At 36.6% G+C, this 24339-nt stretch overlaps 1 protein-coding gene and 1 long non-coding RNA gene across 2 annotated transcripts in view; one reads left to right on the top strand and one right to left on the bottom strand.

The window, feature by feature from the left end:
- The window catches only part of LOC144382593 (uncharacterized), a 78547-nt gene extending 66963 nt beyond the window's left edge, over window positions 1-11584 (top strand). Inside the window, exons 4-5 of the long non-coding RNA XR_013449856.1 lie at window positions 10840-10892; window positions 11446-11584. This is a non-coding gene — a long non-coding RNA (uncharacterized LOC144382593). The remainder of the gene's footprint in view (window positions 1-10839; window positions 10893-11445) is intronic.
- PTGS2 (prostaglandin-endoperoxide synthase 2) lies at window positions 8250-15328 on the bottom strand. Its single transcript, XM_036070941.2, has 10 exons — window positions 15107-15328; window positions 14213-14329; window positions 13950-14093; window positions 13120-13263; window positions 12516-12697; window positions 11791-11874; window positions 11439-11685; window positions 10853-11139; window positions 10466-10613; window positions 8250-10325 (listed from the first exon to the last, which is right to left on the bottom strand). Exons 1-10 carry the CDS (start codon window positions 15156-15158, stop codon window positions 9916-9918), a joined length of 1815 nt encoding a protein of 604 aa, XP_035926834.1. The 5' UTR covers window positions 15159-15328; the 3' UTR covers window positions 8250-9915.
- Window positions 15329-24339: the final 9011 nt, after the last annotated feature.

The raw sequence follows: 24339 nt of genomic DNA, 5'->3' as shown, positions 1-24339 counted from the left end.
AGTTAAGTAAATTTAGTCTAGAAATTCACAATTGTTTTATAATTCCCATGCATATCTCTAGGTATTTCAACTGATGCTGTAAATTTCTAAACATAAAATAGAAATCATGTTCTAAATTAACCTATTTATGCAAATTCACTTTATTAAGAATATTTATTATATATATCACATTTTAAATAATAAAGAGAATTAACATGAGAAAAGGGAGAGCTGCTGCATCAATCTATTTGGTGTTAAATTCCCCAAAGTTGGATTTTTAATACAATTATACTGTTTCTAACATTCAAAGCCTCTCATTCTTTCTCTCTCTTTGAAGCAGCCTTCTTCCAACTTAAACAGCATTTCAGGTAACCCAATGTTTAGAACATTACTCAATAGTGTTAAGTCAAGTCTAAGTAAAATATACCATGATAATGTTACAGAAAATTTACATTTTAATGGTAGGTTTCAGGGTGTGGGTGAAAGAAACATTCTTGTCCTTTGCATCACCTCCAACTGTGTTTTGCTTACAGAGAAAGATTGTTTACCGCTTGGACTTGCTTCCTTGCTTCTTTCGGAGTACTGTGTGAGTGGAAAACACTCCTTCAAGGGAATGTAAAACATATCCCACCCTGGGTTTTGTGAATGTTGTCATTGTGCACAGGTATTGAGTAATAGCCAGGGAAAGTCACGCAATGATGCTTCTATTTCACCTATTAGGAACAATCAGGAACATGAAAGAGCAAGTGAGTGCTCTCTGGACAGATTTCACTCACACAAAGACACGGAGGCAGGGGGAGCCAAAGCATTAGAGGCCCAGGCACAAGACCAACTCAAATCTTAAACATCTTCTGTTTGGTTTCAGTGATGAGATATCTACGAAAGAAATGGGGACGTAAACTGAAGATAACTCTTCCTGTGATCTTTATTTTATCAAATAACGATCTTTTCTCTAAAGTTTTTTCCATGGCTTCAGCTCATAGGTAGTGTGACCATTTCTTTTTCTGAGTGAATTACATAGAACGCTGAAATAAATTTTACTTAATTTAGGCATTTAATTATTATAGTGAAAGCAATCTGATCACTTTTGAATGCCAATTGTGTTTATTGGGGGTTCTTGAAAGTAGTGATTTATGTCTGGCTTAAAAAGCAGAATGATTTACCAAACCATTTACTGTTTATCTTAAACGACTCCCCTCTCCTTCAGAGCCAGACTGTGGCTAAACTCCACAAAAGTTTGAGTCCTTAATAGTACATTGGAATTAGAGATGAGTTGGGGGACAATTGTGATTTCAAAACTTTTTTTTTTTTTTTAACCTCAGGTATATAGGAAATAAAACAGCTCTGAGTTCCCTAAGTCTGTGATATTAAGTTCTTAAAATATAATTATTAAATAAATTCTAACACATGTCAAAGATACCTATCCATATCTATGAATGAAGGAAAGTGAGGGAACATCAGAAGGTCAATTTTGAAAGTGATAGGTAACAGTTTCTTGATTACTAAAGTGATCATGCAGATAGTGTGAAATATGGAACAGCCACATATAACTCTAGATTTTAATTTTGAAGGGTGTATTTACTTTTCTTTTTTTTAGTCTTCCTAACTACCAGGCTACCAGCAAGTGCCACAACCAAACAGAAATTGCCTTTCATTGGGGTCTTGATGTGCCTTCTTGTGAACAAAGTACATGAACTGTAGCACATGAAATTTATAGCAATTATTTTAACTTTGTAACAGTTTGCTTTGAATTTTCCTTATTCACTCACTTAATTGTTGTGATTATTAAATAAGTTGTTTTCATATAAGTGATGTGCATACTTAAATCTATATACAGGAATTGGTTACAATATGCCAGGAACATTTCCATTTATAAAGAATAAGGTGGCCCATGTACATGCCACCTAATCTTAGCTATAGGTCTAACATACTACAGTTCTAATATTTCACATTAAGAAAAAATGTCTGCGTAAACTGGAAATCATCAAATCCAATCCCAAATTGATATTTAGTGTATAGGACATCCAGGACACATAAAGTACAGATATTAATCCACATGTTTTTAGGAGGAGGGATAGAGAAATAAGGTAGGACCCCACTTTAAGTTATGGAGCTAAGCTTTTTGGAAGAAGGCCGATACTGAGGACATAATTCTGTGTGTGTGCCTATGTGTTTTAACTCGTTTGTTAAGCTGTGTTAGGGAAGGTAAGTGGATATAAAGCAGTCACATTTACATAATGGAACCTAAAAAAAAAAAGATAGAAAAGGAAAATCATTATTTCTCCTGATAAGAAGAAAACAGAAAGATATGATAATAGCTGCATTCAAATATATGAGATTTGCATTTCATTGATTTCCCTTGTTAGCTATTTTTTCATATCTCTAAAGGCAGAATAAAAGGAAGTGGTTTGAGGGTTGATAAGTCTCTTGTGAGACAAAGTTTTAAAAACCGATGTTTCCAGTGACTGAAGGAAGTCATGTCATCTCTTTATTCAATTATCTTTAATACAGTCATACAGTTACATAATTGTAATATTTCTCAAGAAAAGAAGGATGCAAGGTGAAAACATGATCTTTTTTTTCAGGCAGGGAAATATTTATGTAACTAAATATTAATAAAGGATCAATTTTGTCCACGCTGTGCCTTGTAGTTGAAAGAGCTTTGAAATTAAACAGATTTGAGCTCTGTGGGTACTTGGGTAAGTTACAGAATGGGTCTAAGCCTGTTTCCACCTTAGTAAAATGATAGTAACAATATTTTCTCCATGGGACTGTCATGCAAAATAAAAATAGCATTTACAATAATGTGATGAGTATAATAGATAGTAGGAAATAAATGTAGACCAAAAAAGTATTGTTGGGAATTATCCATTCAGTCCCAGCATATTTTCATTTTTTATTGGGATATAATTTACATTCATCAAAATGCACATGGTTATGTGGACAGTTCAATGAGTTTTTAAGACAGATATACCCATATATACTGCAGAAAGCTTTGTTATTTATTCACCTTCCCAAGTAATCCTTGCTACTCCCTCTTCCCTCAACCATGATTCTTGATTACTTTCCTTCTAGATAGCTCCTTATAGAACTTTATATAACTGGAATCACACAGTATGTATTCTTTTGTGCCTTTTTTTTCCCCTCTACATGTTTTTGAGATTCATCCGTGTTATTGAATGTATCAGTAGTTCATTACTTTTTACTGATGAATAGCATTCCATTGTGTGGAGATACCACCACTTATTTATCCCTTCTCTTGTTGATGGAAATTTTGCCTTGTTTTCAGTTTTTTGGTATTATGAAGAAAGTGGCTATGGACATTCCTGTGCAAGTCTTTTGTGTATACTTCTGTTCATTTCTCTTGGATAAATAACTAGAAGTGGAATTGTTAGATCATAGGGTCCAGTTGTGTTTATGTAAAACTGCCAGAATGGTTTCCAAAGTAACTATAATGTTTTATACTACCATCAGCAATTATGAGAATGTTTCACTTATTCCAGTCTTTGCAAACACGCGGTACTGTCGATGTATTAGTTGCAGTTCTCCAGAATCAATAATACATATTGGTTCTATTTCTCTCTCTTTCTTTCTCTCTTTCTCAATCTCTCGCTAATTTGCAAAATTGAGAAGGAAAGTGAGGGAACCTCAGGAGTTCAGTTTTACAAATAAGAGACAGAGACAGAGATTTTAAGGGATTGTGGAGGCTAGGTTATCTGAAGTCTGCAGGGCAGGCCAGCAGGCTGGAGATTCAGATAGAAGTTGATGTCAAGTCTAAATTCTTCAGGACAACAGGCTGGAAACTCAAGTAGAGCTCCTATACTGCAGTCTTAAGGAGAATTCTCTTTCGGGGAATGTCAGTCTTTGCTTCTTAAGGCTTTCAACTGATTGCATGAGGTTCACCATAGTATAGAGAATGATATGCTTTACTCAAAGTCTGCTGATTTCAATGTTAATGACATCTAAATATTCTTCCACAGCAACATCTAGACTGGTGTTTGACCAAATGGGTGCCATATCTTAGCCAAGTTGACATATAAAATTAACCATTACAGTTAATCTTTTAAATTTTAGTGAACCTAATAGTTGTCTAGTAGTATCTTACTGTGGTTTTAATTTTCATGTTTCTGATGACTAATGATGTTGAACATATTTTCATGTACTTATTGGATATTCATATATCTTCCTCAGTAAGTTTCTGCTTATGTCTTTTGCTTATTCTTCCTAAGTTATTATTTTTACTATTTAGAGTTATTTATATGTTCTATATTCCAGTCCTTGTTAGACGTGTGTTATGACTATTTTCTGAGTCTGTGGCGTGTCTATTCATTTTCCTAGGATCATCTTTTGATGAGCAACTTTTCTAATTTTATGAAGTAAACTTCATTAATCTTTTTATCTTTTAGGGTTAGTACTTGATGGATCTTAAATTTGTTGCCTACCCCAGTTCATGAAGATATTATTCTATATTTTTTTCTAGAAGCTTTATAGTTTTTGTTTTTACCTATAGATCTATGAACCATCTTGAATTAATTTGTGTGTGTTGTGAGGTACAATTGAGTTTCCTTCTTTTTATGTGGACATTCAATTGTTCTCAGACCACTTATTGAAAAGACTTTTTTTGTTGTTTATTCATTAGATTGCATTGCCACCATTGTCAACTATACAATTGTCAGACTGATCTAGAATCTCCATCCTAATTCTAAATTTTTTGGAAAGAGAATTTTCTTTTCTCTGCTTGGTTGGGTGTCCGTTCTAGGACAGTCTATTGTGGCAGTTTGGATAAGGGTCAGGGAAATCAAATGATACAAAAGTGGCCTATAAACCTATTCTTGCCACCAAGAATAGCATCTCTTCCTTTTAAAAACAAAACAAAACTTTTTATTTTGAAATAACTATAAATTCACAGGAAGTTGCAAAGAAATGTAGAGGGAGGTACCATACAACCTCCAGACCACCTCCTCTGATGTTGACATCTTACATTATAGTCCAATGTCAAAATCAGGAAATTTACCTTAGTACAATCCATAGAGCTTATTCAGATTTCACCATTTATACATGCATTTGTGTGAGTGTGTGTGCACAGTTCTATGCAATTATGTCACATCTGTAGCTTTGTGTAACTACCACCTCAGCCAAGTTATAAAAATATTCAATCAGCACAAGGCTCCCTCATGCTACTCCTTTATAGCTATAGATAGCTATCCCACAATTTCTAATCTGGTAACCACAGATCTGTTCTCCAACCTTATAGTTTTGTTATTATTTCAAGAATGCTTTATATATGGGGCACCTGGGTGGCTCAGTTGGTTAAGCAGTTAAGCAGCTGCCTTCGGCTCAGGTCATGATCCCAGGGTCCTGGGATCGAGCCCCGTGTCCAGCTCCCTGCTCAGCTGAGAGCCTGCTTATCCCTCTCCCTCTGCCTGCCACTCTGCCTACTTGTGCTCTCTATCTCTCTGTCAAATAAATAAATAAATAAAAATCTTAAAAAAATAAAGAATGAGTTATATATATATATATATATAATCATAGAATAGGTAACTTTAAGAGACTGGCTTTTTTTTTTCACTCGGCATAACTCCCTTGAGTTCCATCCAAGTTGTTGCATGTATGATTAGTGATTAGTTGTGTTTGTTTTGCTGCATAGTACTCCACGGTATGGATATACCACAGTTTGTTTAACCATTAACCTTTTGAAGGATATTTGAGTTATTTCCAGTTTTGTGCTATTATGAATAAAGTTGCTATGAAGCTTCATATACAGATTTTTACATGAATATAGATTATTTTTCTGGGATAAATGCCCAAGAGTACAATTGTAGATTGTATCATGTGGTAGGTAAAATAATGGTCCTCCAAAGATTTCCATGCCCTAAGCTCCAAAACCTGTGAGTGTGTTGCCTTACGTGGCACAAGGGACTTTGTATATGTGAAAAAAAATTATGGATCTTGAGGAAAGGAGATATTCCTGGATTATCTTCATGGACCCAAAGTAATAAAAAAGGGTCCTTATGGGAGGGAGGCAAGAGGATCAGAGTCAGAGATATTAGAAAATGCTACCCTGCTGGCTTTGAAGGTAGAGAAAGGGACCATGAGCCAAGTAATGCAGGTAGCCTCTAGGAGCTAGAAAAGGCAAGAGACAGATTCTCCCCTAGAGCTTCCAGAAGAAACACAGCCCTGCTGACACCTTGATTTTAACTCATAAGATCTATATCTTACTTCTGAACTTCCAGGACTGTAAATAATAAACTTGTGTTGTTTGAAGCCAGTGAGTTTGTGGTAATTTGTCATAACATCAATAGAAAACTAATATACATGGTAAGGGAATTTTTAGTTTAAAAGAAACTGCGAACTATTTTTCTGGAGTGGATATCTCTGTCTTCTAAGATCTTACTCTTTCTTCAAGTATCGCCACATATTCTACTTCTTTCATGAAGCTTATTCTTATTCACTTATTGAGTATTTTGTAATACAAACTACTTTGCCTTTTAAGTACCAGACATTGTTCTGAGACCAGTGAATAATGCAAACAAGGTCCTTGCTTTCATATACATGAAATTCTGAGAGGACACAGATAATAAATAAACATACAAATCAAGATAATAACAGAAATAAATGCCATAAAGAAGATGAAAGAGCTTTAGTAGTTGGCTTTTAGGTGGCTGGAGAAGGCCTTTCTGAAAGGAGAAATTTGAGCGAAGATTTGGATGTTGAGAAGGATCTAGCCTTGTGGAAATACAAAGAAGGAACATTCGAAACAGGGGCAACAGCTTGAGAACCCCTGCTGGTAAGCAAATCAGAAGAAAGCAGATGTGGCTGGAGCACAGTGAACAAGGGTAGGAAATTATGGTAAATGAGATTAGATAGTTAGGCAGAGGACTGATCACTGAGACACTTGGGACAGGATAAGGAGTTTAGGTTTGTCCATTGTGCAATAGGAAGCCAATAGGAAGCCATTCAAACAGGAGAGGAACATTATCTGATGTATGGTTGAAAATGACCCCTCTCATCATAAGGAGAATGGTTTGGAATGAGGCAAGAAGGAAAGCCAATTGAGAGATAATTACATCAACTAGGTTGGTAGTATTGGAGTTAGAGAAAAGGTGACAGGTGCAGAATTTGTTTGCAGGTTATAGTCAACAAGATTGCTGCGTGATTGGCTATGGGCGTGAAGAAAACAGGGGATTCTGCTTGAGAACAAGGAGATGGTGGCGTCCTTAACTTTGGATGATTATTATTTTGGGTTTAAGGTGCAAAGTGGGCAAAGATTGTAAAATAAGCCATTAAATTTATGTATTTGAGTGGGTAAGTTGTCAGTTGAGATTGTTCTGGAGAAATAAGTTTGGGAGTGATAATGTTTCAATTTATGAGCTTGGATTAACCTGGAAGGGAGGGCAGATAAAGAGGGGAATGAAGACACTTCAATTTATAGATACAATGGAGGATGAAGAGATTTTTTTAAAAATCTGAGAAACAGCACTACATGAAGGCAGAGAAAGACGAGGAGAGTATCAAACCAAGAAACCAAGAACAAAATACAACCTTTCAGTAAAGGAACTATTGACATTTGTGCTGAATGCTACTAAGAAGTCAAATTAGGAGGATGGCTGAAAGGAAGTTGTGTGATGGAGGGAGAGTAGACAGGGAATGAAGGTGTGATTGTAAGGAAATGAGATAAATGGGATAATGAATAGTAAAGAGGTCAATGGATCAGTAGGCTCAGTAAAACTAGAGTTTACATGTTAAAGTATGAGTACTAAGAGAGGTGAGTTAGGTGAGTCAAGAAGATGCTTGAAATCAAGATTTTGGTAATGGTATAGCAATTGATGATAAGATCAAGGTATGTATAGTCTTAGGAATATGGAAGAAGCCATCACAGGAATGAAGGCCAAGGAAGAGAAAAGCCAGGCAGGATGTTAAATAGGTGGTCCGTGTGGATAGTGCTATTACTGAAATATCAAGATTAGGAGTACAATGGAAGCCCATGAGCCAGGTATCGATGGTTTGCCCAACTCTTTTGAACTTACAATTTTGTACCGCCTTAGCCATTTTATCTTATTCTTTGCCTTCTGTGTGCTTGGTTTTTTCCTTCTTCCAGATTAGGCAATGAAAACAAGTTTGTTGCTATCTCCTCTACCTCTTCCTCTAGTAAGCCTCTCTATGACTGAGGGAAGAACCATTTAATAGCTAGTCTAGTCCAGAATAGATAGAATAAAGACAATGGTACATATACAGTGTTTTAGAGAAATCATAAGTCATATGACAAGATATCTGGAAACAGCCAAAATTTATTTTAGAAGAGATTATTCCATTCTTAAATAGTATAAAAATAAACAGGCATTTGTTTCAACACTTACATTTTACATAAGTTAATTTAAATACACATTTGTCTGAGGCACCAAAACATTCATATTATATTCCGAATTCCCAGGTTCAGTCAGCAGGTTATGTTAATACAAGTTTTTTAATCAGTGAAGTTAAAGTTTTTTATATAAGCCCTTCTAATATTGACTATTTCTTTCTTAACTATAAAGTTTTTAGAAGCATAAAATCTTAAAAATTCCCCTGAGTTATTTCCTTTAATGAAATTTCATTCTTTCTCTACCTAAGACACTGCTTTTTCAATTACTTACAAATACTGATGTTATCTGTAATCAGTGCTTGATTTAAAAAATATTAAAACCCAAAAAATATTAAAACCTACAGTGCTCTGCACTTGTCTCTCAGGCTGAATGAATTAATGAAGGATCCATAGGTCCTTTAAAAATGTATAAAAGGTCAGTCTTATGGTACATCTAGGCTAATGAGACACAATGTTTCTCTGTGAGCTGGTATATAGGTAAATCTTCTGTATTTCAATTCCAACTTTCCATATTTCAATATACCAGAGTTGGGTTCCTGAAAATTTATTCATGAATCTTAATCTAATAATTTCTTATAGTTTACATATTAATTCAGTTATCTCAAAGAAGATATACTGATTCTCACATAATGCAAAAAAAAAAAAATCATTGCAGCTTAAACCTAATTTATAATAATGTCCTAACAAAACATAAATAATAATCCTCAATAAATTAAGTAGTATACAGTACCAGCAAATGTCAGCTGACAATGAGATGTGGAAAAGAAACATTATCTTCCCGGGAACTATTCAGGATTTGTTTGGTTTTGCTTTTAAATGGGAAAGAACATTCATTAGAATAGAAATACAGCTTTCTTCTACAACAACCCCCTACAGTTCTTTGTAAGGCATTAGTCTTATTGCAGGCTTCTTCTGTTACACACAGTTTAAAATGATAAATTCTCTGCCTTTCACGTAAAATGCCTTTGTGTAGAGGCCTTTAAGGGCTGTTTTCTTTTTTTTTTTCCTTTCATTCCTCTTAAGAGGAGCTAAATTACTAGTAGTCCTGAGTTGAGGTTTTCCTGAAAACTTGCAAAAGTTCAGATAAGTACAGAGAGTCCGAAGAAAGATGAACTCAGATCTTAAAAACCAAGAAAACAAAGAAGTAAACTAATCAGAAGAGAGTTTCTCCCAGCGCAGTGGCTAACGGAAGAAAAGGAACAGTGTGCAGGTAGTTGCTTCTAACGTATCATGGAAGATACACTAGAAAATCCCGATAGTGTGGGAAAAAAACTTGCAGCATTTTGCCATCTTGGAACAACATTTAAATGTCCAAACATCATCGCTTTTTTCTTATTATATATAAATAATATAATTCAAGTAAAAGGATGTCGAACTCATTTACAAAACAGAATGAAAACTGTTTTCCCCTTTAGCCTGAAGACATCTTTAAAGTAGTGACATGAAAATCTTCACCAAGTATGACCCCTCTCTTCTTAACAGAAGATGTTAAGTAACATAAGGAGTTTAACATAAATATTAAATAATTAAGTTAAAAGAAATCGTCCATATAAATAAGTATGATTAACAGGCTTCTACAGTTCAGTGGACCGTTCTTTTAGTAGGACTGTGGGATTGATATCATCTAGTCCGGAGTGTGAAGAGCTTGCATTAATGGTGACTGTTTTGGTGAGCTGTGGGTCTTGAACACTGAACGCAGTAAAAGGACAGCCCTTCACGTTATTGCAGATGAGAGACTGAATTGAGGCAGTGTTGATGATTTCAAAGCCTACTTCTCCACCAAAAGTGCTAGGCTTCCAGTAGTCTGGTGAACAGATGGGATTACCCATAAGTCCTTTCAAGGAGAATGGCGCTCCCATTTCTACCATGGTCTCACCAAAGATGGCATCTGGACGAGGCTTTTCTAGCAGGAGGGCGGGATACAGTTCCATGGCATCAATATCACCATAAAGGGCCTCTAACCCCGCAGCCATTTCCTTCTCTCCTGTGAACGTGACAAAGACATACAACCAATGTAAAAAACTTTACAGGAAAAAAAAAAAGTTTTAACCCTTTGCTCAGTTCCCTTTCAACTTCTTTGTTGTTTCCATCTGACCCCTGATGCTTCAAAGAAGTTTCTCTCACCTGTAAGTTCTTCAAATGAGGCATAGGGCTTCAGCCGAAAGCGTTTGCGATACTCATTAAGAGACTGGTATTTCATCTGTCTGCTCTGGTCGATTGAGGCCTTTGCTACTTGTTGTACTGCAGCTGGAACATTCCTACCACCAGCAACCTGCGGCAAATAAACGGTAGAACAAGATTTTTAGGCATCTTAATGATGATTTCTATTTTAAAAGAAAGCACTCACTCCCTGGGTACAGAGTAGTGAAGACTGATGTTCCCAGCTGAGACCTAAACTATCCAAGTTAGAAATATTACTCCTTATCGGTAAGTCTGAGAACAATCATTTCAATGGCGGAAATTCTAGTGACTGAGTAGTCCTTTGTTTTGTTTTCCAGTAACAAGGCTTACCCTGCCGGCAATCTGCCTGCTGAATGATTCCACAAACTGGGTAAGCCCATGTTCCAGCAATATAGAGTTGTTGTAGATAAACTGCTGGAAATTGTACTCCTGGTCATCTATTTGCAAGGTGTCCGGCAGAAGGGGATGCCAGTGGTAGAGTGTGTTAAACTCAGCAGCAATACGGTTTTGGTACTGGAACTGTTGGTTGAAAAGCAGCTCTGGATCAAATTTCAGCTTGAAGTAATAGCCGCTCAAGTGCTGTACGTAGTCTTCAATCACAATCTTAATGGTTTCTCCTATTTACACAAAATAAAAAGAAATTTAGAGCATTAATTCTCTGATTACCAACTTTCACGCAACTGAGATGCTGTGAATCCGCTCTTCCTTCACTTCTATTTTTGTCCTTTGTACCATCAAAACAGAAGGTATTTGTATTTCCAATCATGCTGAAGGATTGAACTGAATTAATATGGAGCATGTGATTTTACATTCACCACGTTCTCCCAGAATTACTTAAAACATATCAAAGATATCAAGTTAGTTTTCTCTGCAGCAGAAGAGGGTTTTATTTAAATTATCTTCTCTTCTTGCTTACCTATCAGTATGAGCCTGCTCGTCTGGAACAGCCGCTCATCATCCCACTCTGGATGCTCCTGTTTAAGCACATCACAGACTCTGTTGTGTTCCCGTAGCCAAATTGTGGCATACATCATCAGACCAGGCACCAGCCCGAAGACTTCCTGGCCCACAGCAAACCGTAGGTGTTCAGGAATATGGGGTGGGTAGATCATCTCCACCTGAGTATCTTTGACTGTGGGAGGATACACCTCTCCATCAATTACCTGAAAAACAACAGTAATAAAAACGTTAAATTTTAATCAGTATAAGTTTTTAAAATGGGTAAGTCGTGAGTCATAACTAATTCTTAATATTCAAATAGAACAAACCTGGTATTTCATTTTTCCATCCTTGAAAAGGCGCAGTTTATGTTGTCTATCCAAAGTTTCCCCATAAATATGGCTTAAGTCCACCTAGAATATTATGGGAAAATTTTAATTTGTTGCTGTTGAAGTGTCTATAATTTATCATTAAATAAACATGTTTCTCACAGCCACAAAATACTAAATTTATTATCCACTGACACTACAAACCTATGTCTCTTGTGTATTTAGTATCTCATAGTGAAGTATAGTATATATTTAATGAAAAGGTATTTAGTATCTCATATGGAGTTGTAAGTATCTAATATGCTTCACTATAACTGTATTTCTTTTAACAAGCATCAGAAAATATATTATTAATATAAAATTCTTACTGGCAAACTGAAACTGTCATTGAACTCCAAGGGATAATAATGCTGCAAAAATCTCATAATATTTCAAGTAGTATAATCAGGGTACAAATGTTTTTGAAGACACCACTTTTTGCAGTGCTAGTATTTTAAACTAAAATGTAAGAGCCGAATTACAAATATTATGTCTATATGTATACGCATGTGTATTTTTACTAAACCAATGAATCAAAAATGGAAATTCCATTAAGGTTTTTATAGAGACAGAGCATTTTTTAAAAAGAGGGTGAATCTGGTATAGCAAATACACACACACACACACACACACACAGAGCACTCAGTTATAATTTTTGCTATAATTTCAGTTTAACTCTGTCTTACCCCATGGCCCAGTCCTTTGGTGAAAGCTGGCCCTCGCTTATGATCTGTCTTGAAAAATTGATGGGTGAAGTGCTGGGCAAAGAATGCAAACATCATATTTGTGCCCTGGGGATCAGGAATGAACTTTCTTCTTAGAAGAAATTTTTCCACAATCTCTTTTGAATCGGGAAGCTCTTTCTTGCCTGAAAAATGAGAAAGCTTAAGATAAGAATTCATTTACAAATTCAAGGAAGCAGCTATTTCCTATGGGGCCTTCTTCACTTACAGGAGAAATACAAGTGTGAACAGGATTATAATATAAATGGAAGTTCTAAGAAATGGGGAAACACCTTCTTACTGAATAACTTTACCTATTTTGTTTAACTAGTATTAATTTGGTTTTAATGAAAGAATTTGAAAGTGAAGACATTATACCAAAATGTCCATTCACTTTCATGGAATAGTTTACAAAGATTCACTTTCAAAAAAAAATCTCCACAGATAATCCTTAAGAAAGCCAACAATATGCTTTTATTAACAAATAAATGATAGTTCAGGGCTGAATTTTCTAGGTAGCAATCCAATCCCTACTGCAGTGAATACCGCTCTGCCTCCCGACACTCACCTTTCACACCCATGGGTGTTGGACAGTCATCAGCCACAGGGGGAAGAGCTCTGGTATAGTAGGAGAGATTAGAAAAGGCTTCCCAGCTTTTATAGCCATAGTCCACATTGTAAGTTGGTGGACTCTCAATCAAATGTGACCTAGCTGAAATTAAAAGAAAAAAAAAAACTTTGTTTTATTTGTGTCCACATCAATGTTCCTTTTTATTGTAAAATGTGCAAAGTGCCACGAAAGACTGAATTTAATACCAACAAAGATAACCTATTGTAAAACAGTTACACTTCAAAGTCTGCCACTTCTACTAAAAAAAATCAGAATGATTCACTAAAATGCATCTTTAATAAAGTATATATACTTTTACATAAAACATGATCTAGCCATCTTGATTTTTCAAATAATCATCCACCTACCGCTTAAGAGGCCTATGAAGGAATGTCTGGGCAAGACACTTGCTTTAGTAACAAAGTTATTTTCTTGCTGACCCAAATCCAGATTAACCAGATTATTTTACTGGGTGCAATTCTGTGGTCCATGGACATTCAGTAAACTGGACCACACTTCCTTCACAGATTGGCAAGAGCAGTGAATTTAGAAGAGGTGTACAGGATTTAAGTAGAATTCTGACTGTGAGACAGAACTTTACAAACTTAACGGGACTGAGATGTATTTTGGGCCATTAAGACAGAAGGCAAACTAAAAAGATCTGTTTAAAGTAAGTCATTTTGACAAGGTTGAAAAGAGATTTCGGGATTAGGTTTAATAATCTCAAGTTTTATAAAGAACATTTTTCTTTGAGGAAACTGAAAACCTTGAAAGAGACTTGTACTTACATGTCAACACGTATTTCATAATTACATTTCGCAGGAAGGGAATGTTATTGACAATGTTCCAGACTCCCTTGAAGTGGGTAAGTATGTAGTGCACTGTATTTGGAGTGGGTTTCAGGAGTAATTTTATTCTTGTCAGAAATTCAGCTGCAAAGAGAAAAAAAAAAAGAGGGAAAGATTAACAGGATCCATTCTAAGACACTAGAGTGTAAAGTGATACTACACGTATCCCCAGTCCAAATAAGGGCACCCAAGGGCAAACTTACGTGTTGAACAGTTTTCGCCATAGAATCCTGTTCGAGTGCAGTCACACCTATACTGGTCAAATCCTATGCTCATACATACACCTTGGTTTTGACATGGGTTGGAACAGCAAGGATTTGCTACAATAAAAATAGACAGTAAGTAAGTCATTCTTTACTTCCTTAATCTTGATTTAAATTGCTTCACATAGTATGGGTCAAGTTTACGTAAATAAATTCAAGAAATATACAGGTAGTCATGGGAAAACAATTTCTTTAACCTGTGGCACAGAATGATTATAATGAATAAAATACCCGAAGTCGGTAACAATATTCAACCAGGGAAGTGATGTTGCTCAGTTTTTTCTTTAGTAACTTTTTAGATGTTCGAATTAGCATTTTTAAAGAGCTCAAAGAAGTGGCATTTTCATAAAGTAGACGTATCTAGTACATTAATCAAATTTAGGGGAAATTTCAGTGTAAAAACAGATCATTGTTAAAATATTTTGCTTATCTTAAATAACCTGGGCTTTCCTGGGTCAGAAAAGCACTAATTTTAAAACAATGACTCCCATTCCCTAACAGTGGGCACCACACACAAACATTTCACATATATTGATCGATCCTGTCTTATCATAATAACAATCTGCAAATTATACACTGTTCCTATTTAGCAGATGAGAAAAGTGAGACCCACACCGGTTAAGTAACTGGCTCAGGATGATCAGAGCTGGTGGCAAAGCTGGGGTATTCACCCCGTTCTTTTGGACTCAAAATGGTCCAAGCTCTCTACCCAGTCAAACATCGTCTCCTTTCCGGGACTGTTCAAAGTACCGGGAGGATCCGGGAGGTCAGAGCGGAACCTCGGCGGGGATTACGGAACGGAGGAGTCCCCGCTGCGGGGCGCCAGGTACTCACCTGCACGGCAGAGCGCCAGGGCGGCGCAGAGCAGCAGGGCGCGGGCAAGCATCTCGGCGGCGGGAGGAGCGCGGGCGGGCGGAGGCGTTGCCGTACTTGGGCTCCGGGTTGCGGTGCTGGAGCAGGCGCTGTGCGAAGTCCCCGAGCGTAATCCTGACGCTCGCTACAAGTTGTTTGACAACTGGAAGCTAACGGAGAGAACCTTCCTTTTATGCGTGAAAACTAAGCCCACGTGACAGCATGACTGTTTCTTTCCGCCTTTTTTTACCCACTCCCCCCACAACTCTCCCCCTCCCCCTGTCTACTTAAATAATTGCGTAAGACCCGGGTGGGGGCAGGATTTTTTACCCACGCAAATGAGAAAATCGGAAACATGGGAAGCTGCCCTCGGATTCCCCAAGGGGGTGCAAAGCGAATTGCCCCCCTCCCCGCTGCGATCTCCTGGTTCTCCCCCAGTTCCTCAGCTCCGGAGTGCGATTTGTGCCAGATTCCCTTTCTCCTAGTCTTTGACCCGGAGCTTTCGAGAGACGGTGCCTCGGCGGATCCCACTGCGGGGAGGGACAATACTACGCTGCTTCTCCCGGAATCCGAGCGGTCCGAGGTCCCAGAGCGCAGGGAATCTCCCTGCGCGGCCGTCCGCATGTCTCATCCCCAGGTCTTTGGGGGGCCGAGGAGTCACAGTCTGGACAGACTGGGCCAAGAAAGACTGTTTTACACGTCATGTATTTCAAACATGTCATGATTTTAGTGACGAGCCATGACCTAGTGTATATGCAGCACATACATACATTACATTTTTTTTATTTGGCCGAATGAACTATAATAGCTATCGTCGGTGTACATATCTGTAAAATGTGAATTCCTCTCCACAATAGCTCCTTACCAGTTATCCTGTAAATAGTCCATCTGAGGCTTGAACGACCACCATTATAACGTTTCCTCTCCTCTGATGAACAAGGGAAGGGAAAGGGCCCAGGATCTTTCTGGGATGCTAAATGTTCAAAACATCTGCTTTAATGCATTTCTTTCTCTGCTGTGCGGTTTTTACCACTTTGGTCACCAGCCCTTCACAGGAGATACTCAAAGAAGACACTAGGTTTTTAAAGTTTCGGTGTTTTTTTTTTTTTTTTTTAGATCTTTTCTGCCCGCTTTTCCAAGATGATGAATATGGCAATGGATCAAACTACAACATTGCATTTACTTTTTAATTGTCCAGGCTTAATAGTGCAAATTTTCTATTTTCATTTTGGAACATAGTTTGATGAGGAATTGAGTGGAATGGATGGAAAACATGGATGAGTTTGACAATTTTGAATTTCATCATCCCTTGCCTTTATTTAGTATCTTTCGGTGGTGTGAGGGTGAAATTCAAAAAAAAAGAAAGAAAGAGAAAGAGAGAAGAAAGAAAGAAGGAAAGAAAGAAAGAGAAAGAAAGAAAGAAAGAAGAAAGAAAGTTACCAGCATCAAAGTGGAGAATAAAAAGTAATTAAGCCATAAATTCTTAGTTCTAATGGAAAAACTACACCAGATACCTCAATCTGTAGAAGTCTTAAAGAAAAAAAAAAAAGACTCACTTGAAATTTTTTTTTCTTACCATTTTGCTTAAGGAACACATTATCTGATTTTACATGAGACACAAATGACTAAAATTCCATCTCATCCAAGAAGCCTTTCTCCTCCTCTAGTCATATTTAATCATTCAATTTGTGACACTCCCATTTATTGTGCTAAGTCTTACATGAAATTTTAACTAAGCCTAATTTTTTTGTAATAATTCAATTTTCTGTTAAATGAGTAAGTTGTATCTACTCAAGTTTTAAAGTGATATTTAGGACCATGCATTTGAGTTTTTTAGGTGTCATGTAAGATTCCATACTCTGACTCTGGTACTGCACTCAAATTCTACATTGCAATCCTGAATTCATGTTGAAGTCATCATCATCGATATCCTTGTTATCAAGTCTTAATTGCATACTTACTGTGTACCATTTCTTGTTCGCAGACAGACTGAATTCAAAGGTGAGGACAAAACAGTGTGTAGAGAATAATCACATTTAGACTACTTGGAATGTAAAGAAATTGAACTCTCTCTCATAGTGAAAATTCAATGAAAAAAATCTATTTAGCTAACCTACTTGGTTAAACCTGTAATTTCAATGACATGGTAGAGTGGAGAGGCTTCCATGTACTTACGCAGTCAGAAAAGAGTTCAAAGAGAAAATGACACTTTAAGGATGGGCACAGTTTAGAAAGGAAGTCCAAATATGGGCTTGAGGAAAAACCATTATGATATGACTTATTAAATAATTTTGACAAGTCTGAGACCATGAAATAGAATGGATAGTACATTTGGGGATGCTGGTCATGAGGAGATATTAAATGTCCCAAACCAAATCCAAAGGGCTAAACCTGTTTTATGTGGAAAAGTACCAGGATTATTGTGCCTTGATATATCACACCATAAAAAATAAGGTTTTGATTATGTAAAATCATAGCTCTCACTTTTATATACATTTAGTGTTTCTGTGTATATTTTAGATAAATATATATATCTATGGTACAGTCTTTTTTTTTAATTAGTCTCTAAAATGTGTTGGGAAATTCTCTGTATGAAGGAAAAATAAGAAAGCATATTAAAAATCTACCAGAGCATTCTGTTGAGTTTTACTGCCCCCTTCTGCTGCTTTAATTTCTATCAACTTCTTTTTCTTTATTATGCTGTGAGGATTGCTAGGTAGATTTTGGGTCTGAGGTTATAATGTTCACAAAAGTCTACATGTGCAGAGCTCATTTTAGATTTAACTCATGAATATACTGAAAAGGAATGAAATATTAATTGAAGTGATAAGCCATTTATATGAGTTAAAAGAAAATAAAAAATAAAGACTCTTAATACCCCAAATTCCAAATGAGCTAACTTTTTTTTTTTAGATTTTATTTATTCATTAGAGAGAGAGAGAGCATGGGGGGGGCACGTACAGAGGGAGAGGGAGAAGCAGACTCCTGGTTGAGCAGGGAGCCAGCTATGTGGGGGGCTTAGATCCCAGACCCTGGGATCATGACCTAAGCTAAAGGCAGACACTTAACCGACAGAACCACCCGGGCGCACCCCCAATGAGCTAACATTTTTGAGAGAGACATTTCTTATTGTTGAGCAGGGTTCCACCACTCAGACATGCAAGAATTCTCTGATCCACTATCTCAGGCATGGAGCCTCTTCCCATTTCCCTCCCTTCTGCTTTGGTTGATTTAGTGATTTATTCAGAGGGAGTGGAGATTGCCCCATGTCTTTTCATTCATGGCATGTTGGATAGAAGAGTTTTGCCATCCTGCAGCAGGGTTATTCTTAGGAGATATTTTAGCAAAGTTATGCCACAGAGTATATCTGTACCTTGAAAGACAGAAATGCTACTTACAAAAGGCCTCTAGTTTAGCCTTTAGTAAATCCTGGTTGTGCACCCATTCCTGGCTATATAAGATAGAAGTTTCAAAAGCTCTAAAACATTTTTTTTAATTAAAAAAAATTCTTGTCACATAAACCAATGAGAAAATACCAGATAATATCCATTTCTGAGTTCTGTTAAAAAAAAAAAGTTGGTCTCCTTTATTTTTGTCAAATAACTCAAGTCCCTGATAGATTTTTTTTCTTTACTTTTCATGGTTGCATAGCATTAAGTACTCAGACGAGCCAAGGTAGACTGAACACAGTCCTTGTGTTAGAGTTAGAAATCTCAAAGGAGACTAAGGAAGTGCAGGGGAGTGTGAGCAGGGTGAACAGGGGTGGGCACTGTGAGAACACACTCACCAATTAAATAGCAGGATTAGGACTTCTAGTCTGTTACAGAGGAGAGCTGGAAGGAGCTTCAAAGTTGCCACTTCATCCTAACAACAAATCAAATCCTGAACAAAGAGAAAGCTCAGTACTTTTCTTTGATCTCTTAGAGCAGTGAGGTGACAAGGATAAAATGCTGCCCCCAACATTTGAGAGATAGTCCATACAGAGAAGCACAACTTAGCAGAGCAGAAACTCATAGGCAGAAACCTCTATGGAAACCAGTACCAGGATTGGAAAACTCAAGGTGTAATTGACAAATTCTGGGTGCTCAATGTGGATAAGTCTGAGAGTTAAAAACTCCAGGAGAAGGGGACCCCTGCTTTTGTGTTTCACTTCCTGAAGCTCTACCAGGTTCCCACAGTGACCATCAGAAGAAAAAAACAAAAACAAAAAACAAAAAACGAAGACACTGAGAACCCTTGAGAGATTGATAGGGAAAGAGGAAAAGTAACCATTCTGAAATATGCCAGAGCATTCTGTTCCTTTCAATAAGGCCTGCATTGGAGAGAAACTATTTCATCAGAGCCAGAGCCAAAACTATTGGGGTTGTATCAGAGTGGGACTAAGCTGGGGGAAAGGAAATACCCACCTCCAGCTGCCTCTAACCTTCCACCCATCCAATTACTCAACTCCAGCCCTCAGGCAATCCGTCCCACCTAAGATATGGGATTGGGGGCCTGAAAAACACTTGTGACATTTACAGATGAAGGGCATAGATTCACTAAAATACTGAGCCCTAATCATGGGACTATACACCCCTTCTCCTCACCTCACACCTCACCACCACATTGCTAAGGTCCAATTTACCAGGGTTCCTTTCACCCCACACACCATGTCCAGCTCTCAACAAAAAATTACAAGGCATTCTGAAAGGCAAAAAACACAGTTTGAAGAGGCAGAACAAGCATCTGAACCAGACTCAGACAGAATAGAGATGTTGGAAGTAACAAATTATTAATTTGAACAACTATGATGAACATGCAAAGGTTGCTCATTTAAAAAAAAAAGTAGATAATATGCAGAAACAGACAATATAAGCAGAGAGAAATAAATTCCAAAAAGAATCAAAAAGAAATGCTAGAGATCAAAAAACACTGCAACAGAAATGAAGAATGCCTTTGATGGGCTTATTAGTAGGCTGGACATGGCTGAGCAAAGAATCTCTGAGCTTTAGGATATGTCATAGAAGTTCTCAAAATTGAAAAGCAAGGAGAAAAAATACTGGAAAAAAAAACAAAAAACAGAATATCCAAGAACTGAGAGACAACTGCAAAAAATGTAACATATGCATAATGGGAATATTTTCCTGAAATTAATGTCAGATGCCAAGCCACAGAGCCAGGAAACTCAGAGAACACCAAGTAGGAAAGTGCCAATCAAACTACACCTATGCATATCATAGACTGAAGAAAATAAAAGAGAAAAAATTTCGAAAGAAGCTAGAGGAAAAAACACCTTCATTTAGAGGAACAAAGGTAAGAATTACTTTCTACTTCTACTAGGAAACCATGTAAACAAGAAGGGAATGCAGGAAAATATTTAAAGTGTGAAACAAAAAAAAAAAATCACCAACCTAGAATTCTGTACCCTGAGAAATTATCCTTCAAAAGTCAGGAAGAAAAGATTTCTCAGACAAACGAAATCTGAATAGAATTTGTGATCAATAGGTCTGCCTTCCAAGAAATGTTAAAAAGTGTTCTCTAGAGAAAAGGAAAATGTTAAGTCAGAGACTCAGATCTACATAAAGATCTATATAAAGAAAGGAAGAGCATTAGAGGAGTAAGTGGGGGTAAAATAAAAACTTTTATTTTTCTTATTCTTAATGGATCTAACAGATAACAGTTTGTTCAAAATAATAACAAAAATGTATTTGAAGATCAGAGCTTATGTAAAAGTGAAATAAATGACAGCAATGATACAAGAGATGAGAGGGAGCAATTAGGAATATTTTGTTATTATGAAGCACTTGTACTACCCATGAAGTGGTATAATGTTATTTGAAATGGAGTTGGATTAGTTGTAAATGTACATGGCAAATTCTAGGGCAACCACTAAAAAAATTTTTTAAGAAGCATAATTGATACATTAGGAAGAGGAAATAGAATCCTGTAAAATTCTCAATTAAAATCACAATTAGCAGAAAAAAGAGTGGAAGACAAATATAGGAATACAAAACAAAGGCAACAAGTAGGAAACAGTAACAAATATGGCAGATATTAATCTAGCTACATCAATAATTACTTAAAACAACAGAGATTATCAGGGTAGATCAAAAAAGAAGACCAAACTATGTAATTTTTACAAGAAATCCATCTTAAATGTAAAGACACACATATAGGTTAAAAGTAAAGGGATGGAGGAAGATACAGCATGCTAATGCTAATTAAGAGAATGCAGTAGTGGGGTGCTTGGGTGGCTCAGTCACTGAGCGTCTGCCTTTAGCTCAGGTCATGGTCCCAGGGTCCTGGGATCGAGCCCCGCATTGGGCTCCCTGCTCTGCGGGAAGCCTGCTTCTCCCTCTCCCACTCTCCCTGCTTGTGTTCCCTATCTCGCTGTGTCTCTGTCAAATAAATAGGTGAAATCTTAAAAAAAAAAAAAAAAAGATACTATTAAAAAAAAAGAGAGACACAGTAGTAGCTATATGAATTTCAGACACAGCAGACTTCAGAACAAGGAAAATTATCATGATCAAAGAGGCACATTACATAATGTAAAGGAGTCAATTCTACAACAAGATATAACAATCCTTAATGTGTATGCACCTAACTACACAGCATCAAAATACATGAGGCAAAAATTGATGGAACTGCAAGGAGAAATAGAGGAATCCACTATTATAGTTGGAAATTTTAACAATCTTCTATTGAAAACAGATATCCAATAGATAAGAAAATCAGTAAGAGCAGAGCTGAACTCAATAGTACCATCAATCAACTGAATATAATTGACATCTATAGACTTCTTTATCCAACAACAACAGGATACACATTCCTCTCATGGTCACATGAAAAATACACAAAAATAGACTGTATTCTGGGCCATAAAGAAACACCTTAACAGGGGTGCCAGGGGGGCTCAGTTAGTTAAGCATCTGCCTTTGGTTCAGGTCATGATCCCGGGGTCCTTGGATGGAGCCCTGCATAGCGGGTTGGGTCAGGCTCCCTGCTCAGTGAGGAGCCTGCTTCTCCCTCTCTCTCTCTCTCTCTTTTCCCACTTCCCCCTGCTTGTGCTCTCTGTAGCGCATGCTCTCTGTCTCTCTATTTCAAATAAATAAATAATAAAAAAAAAACCTTAACAAATTTAGAATAATATAAATCATACAATGTGTGCTCTCACACCACAATGGAATTAAACCAGAAATCAATAACAGATAACTGGAAAATCCCCAAATACTTGGAGATTACACAACATACTTCTAAATAACATATGAGTCAAAAGAGAAATACCAAGAGAAATTTAAAAATATTTTGAAGTAAATGAAGATGAAAATACAATTTAAAATGTGAGATTCAGCAAAAGCAGTGCTTAAAAGGAAATATATAGCATTGATTGCATATATTACAAAAGAAGGAAGATCTAAAATTAATAATCTAAGTTTCTACCTTAGGAAACTAAAAAGAAGAGCAAATTACATCTAAAGTAAGCAGAAGACAAGGAATAATGTATATTAGAGCAGAAATCAATGAACTTGGAAATTGGAAATCAACAGAGAAAGTCAATGAAACCAAAAGCTGGTTGTTTTAAAAATCAATGAAATCAACGTCTCTAACTAGGCTAAGAAAAAAGAGAGAAGACACAAATTACTAATTTTAGAAATGAAAAAGGGGACATTACCACATATCCCATGGAAATTAAAAGGAGAATAAAGGAATACTATGTATGACTGTACGACCACAAATTTGAAAACCTAGATGAAATGGACAAATTCCTTGACAGGCACATCTATCAAAACGCACACGAGAAGAGTTAGACTATATGAATGGGCCTATATCTACTAAAGAAATCAAATCAATAATTAATAACCTTCCAAAGCAGAAAACACTAAACCCGGATGGATTCACTCATAATTTCTACCAAACACTTAAGAAATTCTCTACAATCTTTTCCACAAGACAGAAGCAGAAGAAATGCTTCTTAACTCAATCTATAAGGCCCACTTTACCCTAATACCAAAACCACACAAAAACATTACAAAAAAGTAAAACTACAAATCAATATCTCTCATGAATATTGGTGCATAAATTTGCAAGAAAATATTAGCAAATGAAGTCCAACAACATATAAGATAATTATATACCATGACCAAATGGAATTTATCCCAGATATGCAAGGCTAGGATCTAAACAAAATCAGTATGAAGAAAACTACAAAACTATGATGAAAGAAATAAAAGAAAAGCAATAAATAGAGGAATATTCTGTGTTCATGGATAGAAAGACTTATTAATGTCAATTAGTCAGTTCTTCCTAACTTGATCCATAGATTCAATGCAATCCCAATCAAAATTTCAGAAAGTAATTTTGTGGATGTAGACAAACTGATTCTAAGAATTATATGGAAAGGAAAAGGCCCAGACTAGCCTGCTCAATGTTGAAAGAGAACAAAGTCACAGGACTAACACTATTGGCCCTCAAAACTTACTATATAGCTATAGTAGTCAAGGCAGTGTGATATTGGCAAAAGAATAGACAAATAGATCAATAGAACAAAATAGAGAGCCCAGAACAGAGCCCCATAGAGTCTACTCATCATTGACAGGGAGCAATGGCAATGTAATAGAGAACAGATAGTCTTTTCACCAAATGAGGCTGGAACAACTAAACATTCACATGCAAGAAAGAAAGAAAGAAAGAAAGAAAGAAAAAAAAAAAAAAAAGACTCCAGACACAGATTTAATTTCCTTCACAAAAACTAACTCAAGGGGCGCCTGGGTGGCTCAGTCGTTGAGCATCTGCCTTTGGCTCAGGTCATGATCCCAGGGTCCTGGGATCGAGCCCCCGCATGGGGCTCCCTGCTCAGCAGGAAGCCTGCTTCTCCCTCTCCCACTCCCCCTGCTTGTGTTCCCTCTCTCGCTGTGTCTCTCTGTCAAATAAATAAATAAAAATATTAAAAAAAAAAACAACTAACTCAAAATAGAGCTAAATGTAAAATGCAGAACTATAAAAGATAGATACAAAAGAAGATACAGCAGAAAACTGAGATGATTTCTATTATGTCAATGAAAATCAAGATGACCTCTCTTATGTCAATGATTTTTTAGATACAACACTAATGTCATGATCCATGAACTCAGAAATAATTGATAATCTGGACTTTACTAAAATTAAAAACTCCTGCTTTTTCAAAAGACACTGTCAGGAGAATGAGAAGAAAAGCCACAGACTAGGAGAAAATAATT

Source organism: Halichoerus grypus, chromosome 7 (genome assembly GCF_964656455.1).
Source record: "Halichoerus grypus chromosome 7, mHalGry1.hap1.1, whole genome shotgun sequence".
NCBI lineage: Eukaryota > Metazoa > Chordata > Mammalia > Carnivora > Phocidae > Halichoerus > Halichoerus grypus.
Note: the sequence above shows the minus strand (reverse complement) of the source record. Positions and strands in the feature narration are given on the sequence as shown.

What these genes read in the sequence shown, in the direction of transcription:
- PTGS2 (XM_036070941.2), bottom strand. Translation starts at nt 15,158, where the DNA reads ATGCTTGCCCGCGCCCTGCTGCTCTGCGCCGCCCTGGCGCTCTGCCGT. An exon ending in TGGCGAAAACTGTTCAACAC is followed by an intron (nt 14,094 to 14,212) that starts GTAAGTTTGCCC and finishes TTCTCTTTGCAG; the next exon opens with CTGAATTTCTGACAAGAATA. An exon ending in TATGAAATACGTGTTGACAT is followed by an intron (nt 13,264 to 13,949) that starts GTAAGTACAAGT and finishes TTTTAATTTCAG; the next exon opens with CTAGGTCACATTTGATTGAG.